Genomic DNA, 13,207 nt, shown 5'->3' on the forward strand with positions numbered 1-13,207 from the left:
GCATATCTGGGACATTGCAAACAAAACGTAGACGAGAAAACACACAAGCCACATAGAGAACATTCTACTTCATCAGCTACCCACGTTTTAACACCGGCGTTTCGAAGAGCTTGGGCAGGACACATCGTTAAAACGGCTCATCCCATGGACCGCAGATTAAATTTGTATACGCAAATTAAATCTTGCCATGGAGGAATGTAGTGGCGGACAAAAAACAAGAGAGGAAAACAAACAGAAAAGGCTTTACGGCCAGACGAGATGTATATATATAAAGAATTTTTGTGCATTATCGAACCTTTTCACTTTATATATATGTGTATATATTACACACACACAGGGTGTTTGGGTTAATTTTCTAAGTCTGCATACCAAAAATAAGAGTATTTTTAAAAAAATCAAAAAACATCAACTTGATTATGGCTAGGAGATAACAGTTTACTCAAAGCAGCCACCGTCTGCTTCTACCATGGACTCAAGACTGGCAAGGTCTTTGAACATCTCCTTGATCTTGGCCACCAGCTCACCCTTGGCATTGCAGGCAAAGTGGTTAGCATATTTCTCAACCACACCTTACGCATGGTAATCCAAGATATTACAAATGCCAAAATTAGGGGCTGGTGAAGTTGTAGAAATTCTGTGACAACCACTTCTGATTCTTTCCAGAGGTATGGCAAGGAACTGAATCGTGCTGCCTCACATATGGCTCTCCAGTAGCAAATGTCTCCAGCCAATGTTTGATCAAAGTCCCCAGCAGCTTCGCATAGCCATCTGAACTGAGCCTAAGGCTCTGTTCAAAAATGTGGGGGATAAATTCTAGCATGTGGATGTGGTCAGAAGGCCTGTTGTGCACACATTCCTGCTGTGTGCATTCCATATCAGATGACTAGTAATTACTTAATTGGTTAATTAAATTCGTTGCTTGGTTTTACACCACTAACTGGCATTTGTTTCAAAAAACTACCTGTAATTCAAAGGGCCATCCTCACCACAAACAGAATTAAAGTTCAAGTGTCTGAGGAATACTCAACCATTTACACTATAATAATACAATGAGTAGGTAGTTCTGTTGATGAAACTTGTGAAATATTCGTTGTGGAAACTTAGAAACTGTTGATCCCTTACAAATAAACATAATTAATGATTAATCGTGATAATTTGTTGTCAAAAAAACATCAGCATGCTTTTGACATCTTACAAATAACCTAAGAAGATATCATTTATAAAGTTTCAACACCTAAATTAGAATGCATATGACTCAAGAGAATCTAGAGGAGCGGTCCATGATACGAGGGGAGGGGGGCACAGAAATAAAAAAAGAAGACAAATTGTTGTGCTTAATTAAATGAAGGTTTCCAACTTTTTCTGCTGTTAATTATGAAGGCAAAAAAAAAAAGAAAGAAAAAGAGGCACAAACACTATTTTCTCCCTATAATAAAGATTGGGGTGAAGGGCAACAATTCTATAAATATGTTTTTAAAGGGGGCTCCTGATGTTTGTTAATGTCAGAAGCAGTGATCTCAAGTGCCCATAGACATAAAAAATAAAAATTTAGCTCAGTTGTGGTGTGGTGGAAAACTAGGTCAGTTGGTGTGGTGTGCAGCACAATTAGTCAAGTTGCTGTATGGTCACTAGGGTCAGATGGGATGAGATGTGAGGGTACAGACAGGCCAGGTGTTGTGTGGTGTGATGTACAATTAGGTGCACTGTTGTGTGGTATGATGTATAATTAGGTCAACTGACATGGAATGAGGTGTAATTGGGTCAGTTGCAATTAGGTCAAGTCACAATTGGGTCCCACAAAATGTCTTGATGTGTGTGATATGTAATTAGGTCGGTTACTGTTGTGCTTAGTGTAAAGTGTAATTAGCCAAGTGAACAATTATTGAAACTGCTGCTTTCAACTTGCCTGAGAATATCGATCCTGTTGCAGAGTGAAGGTTGCATCATGGAAGAATAACTGTAAGCGTTCTTGAATATAGTTGCAACAAAGGTCTTCAAATGTAGCACCTGAGTTACGACCACAAGTTGATGGATTCTGGAATCCAGGTGTGTCAAGAATTGTGATGGATCCAAGGTTGCGATAATTTGACATTAATGATCTAAAAATATAACAAAGGAAAATGAAATGGTTAATATTTAGATTTCAGAATATTACCAATTATTATTATTATTATTATTATTATCATTATTATTGTTAATGTTACTATTGAGGTAGCAAGCTGGCAGAATCATAAGCACGCCAAGCAAAATACTTAGAGACGTTCTGTCTGTCTTTATGGTCTGAGTTCAAATCCACTGAGGTTGACTTTGACTTTCATCTTTTCAGGGTCAATAAAATAAACAGTAGTTGAGAAAAGGGATCAATATAACCAACTAGGCCCACCCCAACAAAAACTTCAGGCCTTGTGCCTATAGTGAAAAGGATTATTATTATTATCATTAAGGCAGTGAGCTGGTAAAATCATTAGCATCGCAGAGAAAGTGCTTAGCAACATTTCTTCTGGTTTTATGTTCTGAGTTCAAATTCTACCAAGGCTAACTTTACCTTTTGTCTCTTCAGGTTGAGCAATGGGGTCAATGTAACTGACTAGCCCCTCCTTGAAAAATTTGTGATTTGTTCAAAAAATTACTCAAATGTATTTCGGACTTTTGTCTTCAATGAACTGCTGTGCTATAAGTTTGATTATTTCAAACAATATTGAATTTGTGAGGTGTTATTTATTGCATTAAATGCTTATTGAATATTTAAAACCACAAAATATGTGCCGTTTACTGAGTTTTTTTTTTTTTTGTCGGTCATTGTACTTATGAGATATATTTTGCGAATAAAAAATATGCCAATGATATTGCACTACTTGTTGTCTTGACTACTTTGATGTGATGGTTACTCTGTTTGTGTCGTATGTCCCAAGTATAAAATATACTAATTATGATGAAATTACAGGAATGAAAACACCAGAAGTTACCAGTGGCGAAATTACTGGGGGTGAAATTACCAGGGACAAAGTCACCAGGGATGAAATTTCCAGTGGCGAATTTTCCAGGGGTGAAATTACCCACATTCATTACATGATCCCTCAATGTGCTAGAAATAGGAAAAATACCGTCCTTAAATCTCGCACTACTATAGTCCTTTAAAAAAAGGACAGTCTGGAGAATGTGATTGTTGATAAAGCGTGTCCTAAAAAGAAAGGATATATTGTCATGTTTGCAATGCGTTTGATCTAACTGAATCAAAACTGATTTTATCAAAAAAAAAAAAAAAAAAAAAAAAAGTGAAAATGGAGCATAAAGTAAATGTTTCATACTAACCTATTTATTAAACCAACCAGGACACTGAATAGTTCTGTGTAAAGACCTGTGAGGAAAGCTTCAAGAGCATCAGTTGCAGAAGATCCAGAGTCTCCTGTATGCCTATCAGCAGCATTTGAGATCCTGCAGAGAAAAAACATGGCAACATCCTCAAACATTTCATCAAACAACAGCAGAAATTCTGTAGGGAAAAAAACATTATCAAACATTTTCCCTTGAACATAAACAGCAGTAAGACAATATCACGAAGCATGTATCTTGAATTTAAGCAGTTTTCACCCAGCCTGCGTCTGCTTGCATACAGTGCGCTAGGCTGACAGTGCTGCACGCTTTGCGGCTCCACGAACCTCAATATCTCTCTGTGTGATATGTCTGCCGAAAAAGTCCTCTTTGTTTTCTTGGGACATTGCCAAAAGAGCCTGGGTGCAATTGACTCATTTCTGCTTCTGAAAAGGTGTGAACATCTGGGAATCCATTGTGCAGACAACTTCTGCATGTGCAAATGGTTGTGAATGATTTTTTCTATGGACTCTATACTTGTCTTCACTTCTTGGGCTTGTTGTGAAACAAATACGAGAACGGAGAAACAACAAAGCGAACAATCTAATGAAGGGAGCCTCTACAGCAGAAGTGTTCACTCAAGATGGTGGCAGTAAAATTTTGAAACAAAATTGTTTATCTTCAAAATATATATCAGAATGTGAAATGTTGATGAATATGTTATAGATTAAGTTACACTGAATATATTATAGATTAAGTTACACTGAATATATTATAGATTAAGTCACACTGAATATATTATAGATTAAGTCACACTGAATATATTATAGATTAAGTTACACTGAATATATTATAGATTAAGTTTCACTGAATGTATTATCGATTAAGTTACACTGAATATATTATCGATTAAATTACACTGAATATATTATCGATTAAGTTACACTGAATATATTATCGATTAAGTTACACTGAATATATTATAGATTAAGTTACACTGAATATATTATAGATTAAGTTACACTGAATATATTATAGATTAAGTTACACTGAATATATTATAGATTAAGTTACACTGAATATATTATAGATTAAGTTACACTGAATATATTATAGATTAAGTTACACTGAATATATTATAGATTAAGTTACTCTGCCTTACAAATCCTATTGTGTAGATTCAACTGACTTATCCCTTTCTCAGTCAAATTTGTGACAAACAGTGTTGGTGCAAGCAATCCTAACTCAAACACATAGTCATACCTCATAGAAGCACTTCGGGTTAAAGTACCACTAGATCCTGCTGATGGGCTGAAGATTGTACGTGCAAGTTCCTCCACTTTGATGCCCAGAAGGTTTGCAGCTTTCTGTGCAGCTGCAGGTTTTGCAAATTGTGCTTTATTATTGGTTCCTGAAATGACACACAAAATAAACGGAACTTCATAAAAATGAAACAAAACGAAAATTACTTAACAAAAGGAGAGGAATTGCTTCTAGATTCATTGCTTCCTCCTGAGAGCACCAACAAAATAATTTTCTCAAAATTATTGAGAGAAGACTTAATAATTCAGACAATTAATGAGGAATGTTAGACATACCTTTAACAGCTCCTGCAGTTTCAAGATGGTAAATGGCTGCCAATACATAGAATACTGCCTTCATTTCCTCAGGTGAAAATCCCAGAACTTCCATAGCATTGGTTACTTTGGCCCAAGACTGTGCTGCTTTTTGTCTGTCTTCAGTCTGTAATAAATAAGACATTTGAGTGGACACTCAAGAGGGACATAAAATAAATAGAGGTATGGAGTGAAAGACTTGTTGGTGTAAAGTGGAAGGTTTGATGATGTGGAGTACTACGAGGGATGTTCATTAAAGATTTCCCCTGACCCACTTCCCAAGGACTGGAATAAATGAAACTTGGCATAATTATTAGTCCTTCTCTACATAGCCACCACCAATGGTGACACACTTCTCCTATCGCTTTATGCAGTTGTGAAGACTTCGTCTGTAGAAGTCAGTAGGTTGTGTCTGGAGTCAAGACTTTACCTCGGAAATAAGTTCATCATCATCCAAAAATTGCTTCTCCTTAAAAAGAAAAAAAAACTTCATGGTAGGAAAGAGATGGAAATCAGATGTTGCGAGGTCAGGAAGGATTTCATAGCCACAGGAGTGTGCTTTCATCTGGGCAACAGGTGTATTGTGAAATGGGGAGTTGCCTTGGAGGCAAACTCCTTTGGTCAGTATGCCATGCCTCTCTGCTTTGATGGCACCCACAATTTCTGCAGTAGAGAAGCATAATATGCCCCATTATGATGCCCTTTGCCAGAAAATCCATCATCACTACTCTGCGCTGGTCTCAAAAGATTGTGAGCATCACTTTGCCTGCTGAGAGTTGGACACAAGCCTTCTTTGGAGGTGGTGAGTTATCATGCTTCCATTGTTTCGACTGGACTTTAGTCTCAGGATCATAGTGGTGGACCCATGTTTCCTCCTGTGTGATAAGTCTGCCGAAAAAGTCCTCTTTGTTTTCTTGGCACATTGCCAAAAGAGCCTGGGTGCAATTGACTCATTTCTGCTTCTGAAAAGGTGTAAACATCTGGGAATCCATTGTGCAGACAACTTCTGCATGTGCAAATGGTTGTGAATGATTTTTTTTCTATAGACCCTATACTTGTCTTCACTTCTTGGGCTAGTTGCTGAATAGTTATGTGGCGATCCTCAAAAATGACAACTTCCATGTTATAGATGGTGTCGTCATTAATGGCAAAATGTGGTCACCCAGGAATAGGAGCAGTTTCTACTGATGTCTAACTTCATTTGAAATGGTAATGCCAGTGCTTGACTACATCTTATGATGGTGCATCGTCATCATAAACTTCTTTCATCTCATCGAAAGTTTCTTTTGGTGTACGACCTTTCAAGTATAAGAACCTGATCACTGATCTGCATTCAATTGCCTCCAGTATAACACCTTAGTCCACTTCAGCAGCCGTAAAAGACAAATGAATACTAGTAGAAAGCTGAAATTTACAATGTGACATGTAGAGACATATATGATTACACCTGTATAACTTCTGTTTCCTTCAACGACCAGAAGTGAGTCAGGGGAAATCTTTAATGAACACCCTTTGCATGTTAGGTAGTATGAAAGGGGACATTTGATGTGATGTAGATGGAGAGGCATGTTTCATAATGTGCCAGGTTTGCTGGAACAAAGTGCAATGTTTGATGGCATGGAGTGCAATGTTTGATGGTATGGAGAGCAATGTTTGATAGCGTGAAGTGCAATGTTTGATGGTATGGAGAGCAATGTTTGATAGCGTGAAGTGCAATGCTTGGTGGTGAGGAGTTTGATGCTCGATAGTGTGGAGTGCAATGTATGGCAGTACAGAGTGTAGTGTTTGGCAGTGTGTAGTGCAATGTTTGATGGTATGGAGAGAAATGTTTGATAGTGTGTAGTGCAATGTTTGGTGATATAGAATGGAGTATTTAGTGGTGTGAGGTGGAATGTTTGAGGTAGTGTAGAACAACTTGTGGTTCAAAACTTCATCACACTCCAAACATCAGTTTTACTGGACAAGTCACTTTATTCTACATGATTCAGTTCACCTAACTTTGAAAAAAAGTCACCCATAGCAAATCTAGACATAGGAGGTAGATTTACCACCAAGTTAAATACAACAGTAACCAGAGGTAGAGAATAACTTAATAAAGTCCTGTGATTCACAACAATATCATTAGTAACTACAGATTACATCAATTTCCACCCTCATCCATACACACTCTAAACCAGACCCACCCTACTACATTTTCTATCTCAATTCATTGTCATTCCAGAGAATCCACCAAAAAGCTTGTCTTCTTAAATTTACTTCTTCCCCCCAAATTTATCTCTAATTATAAACTTGAACAAAAATAAACTGAAATAGTATCAACAGCCACACCCAACATTTAAGGCCTTTAATTCCAGGCAGACCATCAGAAATTAAACAGTCATAAGTGCTCCTCTCTAGAATAATTCAACCACAGAAAATTAATTTATTCTTGATTAATGGGAAAAAAAGTATAATTTCAGGTGTAGTGGGAGGAGTGGTGATTAGAAAATGCAACATTAAGACTCATTACATCTTACTTTACACATCCATGCAGAAACACAAGCACCATTACACACACACACACACACCAATAAACACACAGTACAAACATTCTTTCATATACATACACAGTACAAACATTTCCCCCCACCCACCCCCACCTGGAACACACAAATACTCACACAGAAAATATTCCTCCTCACATACATTCTTCTTCACACAAACACACAATACCACATGCACAAACACAGACATATAGCCATACAATATAGATATTATCCTCCATACATATATCCACACAGTACAAACAAGTAAATGTTGACTTTTTCATTACTACATTTCTAATTAAACACACGACTTATAGGCATTGCAGCTAATTTTGAAAGTAACCAAAACTTGTTATTAAAGTTGATGTTTGGAAGGTATTTTTAAATTAACGATGATAACGGGCTTTAAATATACATGCAACTTTACAGATATCATCAATTAGAAAACTTTATTTCTCAAGACCCAAAAATGGTTTTATTTTGCTTTACCAAGTTTCTTTTGTAGGTCCAATCTACATTATGAATACTTCAAAATGAGAGGTTTTACATCATAGAACCAGTGACTATAAGCATATTGCAATTGAAAGGACTTTAAATACTGTTTCTAACAAAGGAACAAGGCCTCAAATTTTGAGGATAGGCATAACTAAGAAAGGTGACCCCAGAATTAGAGCCAAATTAATTAACTTTGGCAGGATTTGAATGCAGAATGTAAAGGGATATCACTGAATACCAGAAAGCATATGCTTCACGGCCACAAAACTTGGGGCAGGCTATCTATGATTAACTTGACTGGTATTTAATTTAAAACCTTGAAAGGATGGCTAACAACATTAACCTGGCTGGGATTTGAACCATAACTTTAAAATTTAATACAAGGCCATGAATTTTAAAGAGATGAAGTTAATGAAATCAACCTCAGCATATCACTGGTAACACTTTCAATCTTAGAGAGATGAAATACAAAGTCAGGCACAGAGGGATTTGGACTTAGAATGTAAAGAGATGAAACTGAATAGTTGAATGGTATTCAATCTGATACAAAGAAAGAAATGACTGAGACATCATCCAAATGATGAACAACAGTTAAGTCAGTGTTAATATGTTTAATGCGTTAAGCATTAAAAAGCTAACTAAATAGATTACCAATGTAGTGAAGTAAATATCAATATTAGTCAATGAATAATATTATCATAATGTCTTTCCATATGAGAGGCAACTCAGGGCATATCTCAGTCTTATGACATCATCAGTGAAATACAGACTCCACAGTTCTTGTTAAAGTGGTAATAAAGGAACGAATCACTATACAGATGTACAAGATTGTGCCATTGACTGACATAAGAAAATACGAATATTTTGAGAATAACTCTGAGACTCCATCTGCATACAAAAACAAGAGTTAAGATATTTAATGAAGAGAGCAGTTAAGATATGTAATAAAGGGAGCAGCAATATAGTACATGGGGCTGAGCATTCCATAGACACATATACCTTACATATAATCCTCAGGTAGACTGAAAGTGACACTGTGTATGACAAGGCAAGACATGTGAATTACAGTTGTCTATCTAATTACACACCTAATGCAGTCAGCTTGGATATGTTTCACTGAAGCTAACCACTCATGACTTACTGCTCAACAACAACAACATCAACAACAACAACAACAACAACAGTACTTACTCTTTGAAGAGGTGTCATGTATGTATTCTGCTCATTCAGAGTGTTCAGCTGCAATTCATTCCTGTAAAGGAAAAAAAAATTATAAAGATATAAAGCACAGGCATGGTTGAGTGGTTAAGACGTTTGCTTCCCAACCACATGGTACTAGGTTCAGTCCTACTGCATGACACATTGGGCAAGTTTCTTCTGCTATCGCCTTGTAAGTGGATTTGATATGCACACACAAAGTGTATCCTAGTTTTAGAACAAGTTCACCTTGTTCTGCATATCATAAAAGGGTTGACAACAGGAAGGGCATCTAACCATAAAACACTACCTCAGTAATCCTATCCAGCTCATACCTACATGGAAACCAGGCATAAGATAACAAAGGTGATTTTACATATCTACATATAGTTATGAAGCAGATGATTCAGAAATTTTCAACACCTGTGAATCTTCAGGCAACGAAAAGATAATTGAAGAAACCTAGTTTGTGATTTACAGAACCACAGCAGCAGGAGTGGGGAAGAGAGTGGGCAAATGGTCCTATTTTCCTCATCATCATCATCATCGTCGTCGTTTAACGTCCGCTTTCCATGATAGCATGGGTTGGACGATTTGACTGAGGACTGGTGAAACCAGATGGCTACACCAGGCTCCAATCTGATCTGGCAAAGTTTCTACAGCTGGATGCCCTTCCTAACGTCAACCACTCAGAGAGTGCAGAGGGTGCTTTTACGTGCCACCGGCACGAAGGCCAGTCAGGTGGTACGGGCAACGGCCACGCTCAAAATGGTGTATTTTATGTGCCACCCGCACAAGAGCCAGTCTAGGGGCACTGGCAATGATCTCGCTCGAAAGTCCTTACACATGCCGCAGTCACTGTATATGTATCTGTGTGTATATATACAAAGAGATATAATATATTATATGCCTGCATATAATTTTTTCCATCCTTTCATTGTTCTCTTATATTTTTAAGTACTAACTTCAGCAATACATACAGAAAATATTAGCATGACCCCTGCACAAGGATCACCTGCAAATTCGTGAAGTGTCCCATGTTTTTCATTCATAGGTGCAGGTGTGGCTGTGTGGTAAGAAGCTTGCTTGCCAACTACATGGTTCCAGGTTCAGTTTCATTGTGTCGCAGCTTGGGCAAGTGTTTTCTACTGTAGCCTCAGGCTGACCAAAGCCTTGTGAGTGGATTTGGTAGAGGGAAAGTGAAAAAAGCCTGTAGCATATGTGTGTGTGTTATTTCTTTCCTACCCACAAGGGGCTACACACAGAGGGGACAAACAAGGACAGACAAACGGATTAAGTCGATTATATCGACCCCAGTGCGTAACTGGTACTTATTTAATCGACCCCGAAAGGATGAAAGGCAAAGTCGACCTCGGCGGAATTTGAACTCAGAACGTAGTGGCAGACGAAATACCGCTAAGCATTTCGCCCGGTGTGCTAACGTCTCTGCCAGCTCGCCGCTGTGTGTGTGTGTGTGTGTGTGTGTGTGTGTGTGTGTGTGTGTGTCTGTGTTTGTCCCCCCACACTACCACATCACTGCCTGATAACCAGTGTTGGTGTGCTTATGTGCCCATAACCTAGTAGTTTGGCAAAAGAGACTGATAAAATAAGTACTGGGTTTTTAAAAAAAGTCCTGGAGTCAATTTGTACAGTTAAAACCCTTCAAGGCCAACATGGCCACAGTCAAATGACTGAAACCAGTAAAAGATGAAGAAATAGATATTTTGTTAAAAATTTCTTCACAAGGAATCATTGGGAAAAATTTTCTTTACTTTAGGTGAGAACCACAGAGAACACATAAACAACATACCTTAACACAGAGTCAACTCCAGCCAACATTTGGTAAAAGACATGGAAAGTTGGCTCTCCTTCTGGTCGCCTTACCAGACGTGATTTCTCCAGCATTATAATCTGAAACAGTAGAAAACAAGAAAATGTTAGAGACAGGTAGTGAAGGAGGAAATACAGGAAAGAATATGAATTAATATATTGCAGTAGTTCCATGTGGGTGTATGTACATAGGTAGGTAGGTTCATACATAACATATCAAGGACTATCATCATTACTTTCACCTATTACTTGATAAGCCCCACTTACAACAGAGCTTATAAGTCCAGGATAAGAGGTGCCGACCATCAAAGATATCATCATGAAGGGGGAGTGGGTGTCATCATTGAATTTCAACACACATCTAAAAGAAAGAAGTGACAAGAATAGAGAAAGCATGGCTTGGTAGTTAGGCTGTTGTACTCATGATTGCAAGATCATGGTTTCGATTCCTGGACCAGGTGGTGCATTGTATTCTTGAGCAAAACACTTCATTTCACCTTGCTCCAGTCTACTTAGCTGTAAATGAGGAACCCTGCAATGAACTGGCATCCATTCATCATCATCATCATCATCATCGTTTAACGTCCGCTTTCCATGCTAGCATGGGTTGGATGATTTGACTGAGGACTGGTGAAACCAGATGGCTACACCAGGCTCCAATCTAATTTGGCAGAGTTTCTACAGCTGGATGCCCTTCCTAACACCAACCACTCTGAGAGTGTAGTGGGTACTTTTACATGCCACCGGCATGAAGGCCAGTCAGGTGGTACGGGCAACGGCCAGGCTCAAAATGGTGTATTTTATGTGCCACCCGCACAAGAGCCAGTCCAGGGGCACTGGCAACGATCTCGCTCGAAACTCCTTACAGATGCCACGGGCACAAGTGCCAGAAGGTGCTTAATTGTGATCTCAGTTACTTATACAACATAGAAATTGACTAACCAGCCTTAGGATTCCTACAACTCAACACAGTTATGCTCAGGACACTTACTTATTAAAGCTGTGCTGTAGTATGTATGCATTCTAATGACTAAAAGAGAAAATGCCCAAACATCTTACCTGGATTGTTATACCAGACACCTGTCCCGAAAAGTCAAAGTCTAAGGTGGTCAGCTTGGAAAACCTAGAAGCATTGGTATTGAGAATTGTGCGACTATTGCCAAATGTTTCCAATAGGACATCCATGGAGTTTACTTTATCAACTGAAACAAAGCACAAAACAAAATATATACTTCAATTTTTATTTCTGAACAAAGTCACAAGGTCAGAAACATTTGTAGAAAAAGAAAGAGGTATGGTCCATTACGTGGAGGCGCAATGGCCCAGTGGTTAGGGCAGCGGACTCGCGGTCATAGGATCGCGGTTTTGATTCCAAGACCAGGCGTTGTGAGTGTTTATTGAGCGAAAACACCAAAAAGCTCCACGAGGCTCCAGCAGGGGATGGTGGCGAACCCTACTGTACTCTTCCACCACAACTTTCTCTCACTCTTACTTCCTGTTTCTGTTGTGCCTGTAATTCAAAGGATCAGCCTTGCCACACACTGTGTCACGCTGAATATCCCCGAGAACTACGTTAAGGGTACTCGTGTCTGTGGAGTGCTCAGCCACTTGCATGTTAATTTCACGAGCAGGCTGTTCCGCTGATCGGATCAACTGGAACCCTCGACGTCCTAAGCGACGGAGTGCCAACAACAACAACAAATGGTTCATTACAGATATCAGTACATAGCTGGTACTTTATTTTATCACCCTTGGAAGGACAAAGTTGATTATTTTTCTACCTCCACCACAACCATTTCTAACCTCTCTTTTAAAATGTGATTGTCATGTAGCTCCTCTACAAGAGGTCTGTTCTACTTATAGTAGAAAGAATTATTATTATCATTTCTAATTTTGGCACAAGGCCAGAAATTCTGAGAGGAGAGTAAGTTGAATACATTGCCCCCACTATTTGTCTTTTACTTTTATGAATTCCGGAGGGATAAAAGACAAAGTTGACATTGGCAAGATTTGAAGGTAATGAGTTGGAAGAAATGCCACTAGGCATATTCTTTTACTCTTTTACTTGTTTCAGTCATTTGACTGCAGCCATGCTGGAGCACCGCCTTTAGTCGAGCAAATCGACCCCAGGACTTATTCTTTGTAAGCCTTGTACTTATTCTATCGGTCTCTTTTGCCGAACCGCTAAGTTACGGGAACATAAACACACCACCATCGGTTGTCAAGCAATGG

General features: G+C 38.5%; 1 protein-coding gene and 1 non-coding gene across 5 annotated transcripts in view; one reads left to right on the top strand and one right to left on the bottom strand.

Annotated features, from left to right (window-relative positions):
• Positions 1-13,207, bottom strand: part of LOC106883030 (unconventional myosin-XVIIIa) — a 237,634-nt gene that overhangs the window by 80,710 nt on the left and 143,717 nt on the right. For all 4 annotated transcript variants that reach the window (XM_052976955.1, XM_014933888.2, XM_052976956.1 and 1 more), the window contains 7 exons: positions 12,035-12,177; positions 10,956-11,056; positions 9,140-9,200; positions 4,911-5,055; positions 4,576-4,723; positions 3,313-3,435; positions 1,907-2,099 (listed from right to left, as the gene is read on the bottom strand). In XM_052976955.1, coding sequence (XP_052832915.1) covers positions 1,907-2,099; positions 3,313-3,435; positions 4,576-4,723; positions 4,911-5,055; positions 9,140-9,200; positions 10,956-11,056; positions 12,035-12,177 — 914 coding nt within the window. The remainder of the gene's footprint in view (positions 1-1,906; positions 2,100-3,312; positions 3,436-4,575; positions 4,724-4,910; positions 5,056-9,139; positions 9,201-10,955; positions 11,057-12,034; positions 12,178-13,207) is intronic.
• LOC128250939 (U6 spliceosomal RNA) lies at positions 10,089-10,190 on the top strand. The gene has a single exon (XR_008266881.1). It is a non-coding gene; the product is annotated as a U6 spliceosomal RNA (small nuclear RNA).

This window comes from Octopus bimaculoides, chromosome 26 (genome assembly GCF_001194135.2).
Source record: "Octopus bimaculoides isolate UCB-OBI-ISO-001 chromosome 26, ASM119413v2, whole genome shotgun sequence".
Taxonomy (NCBI): Eukaryota; Metazoa; Mollusca; class Cephalopoda; order Octopoda; family Octopodidae; genus Octopus; species Octopus bimaculoides.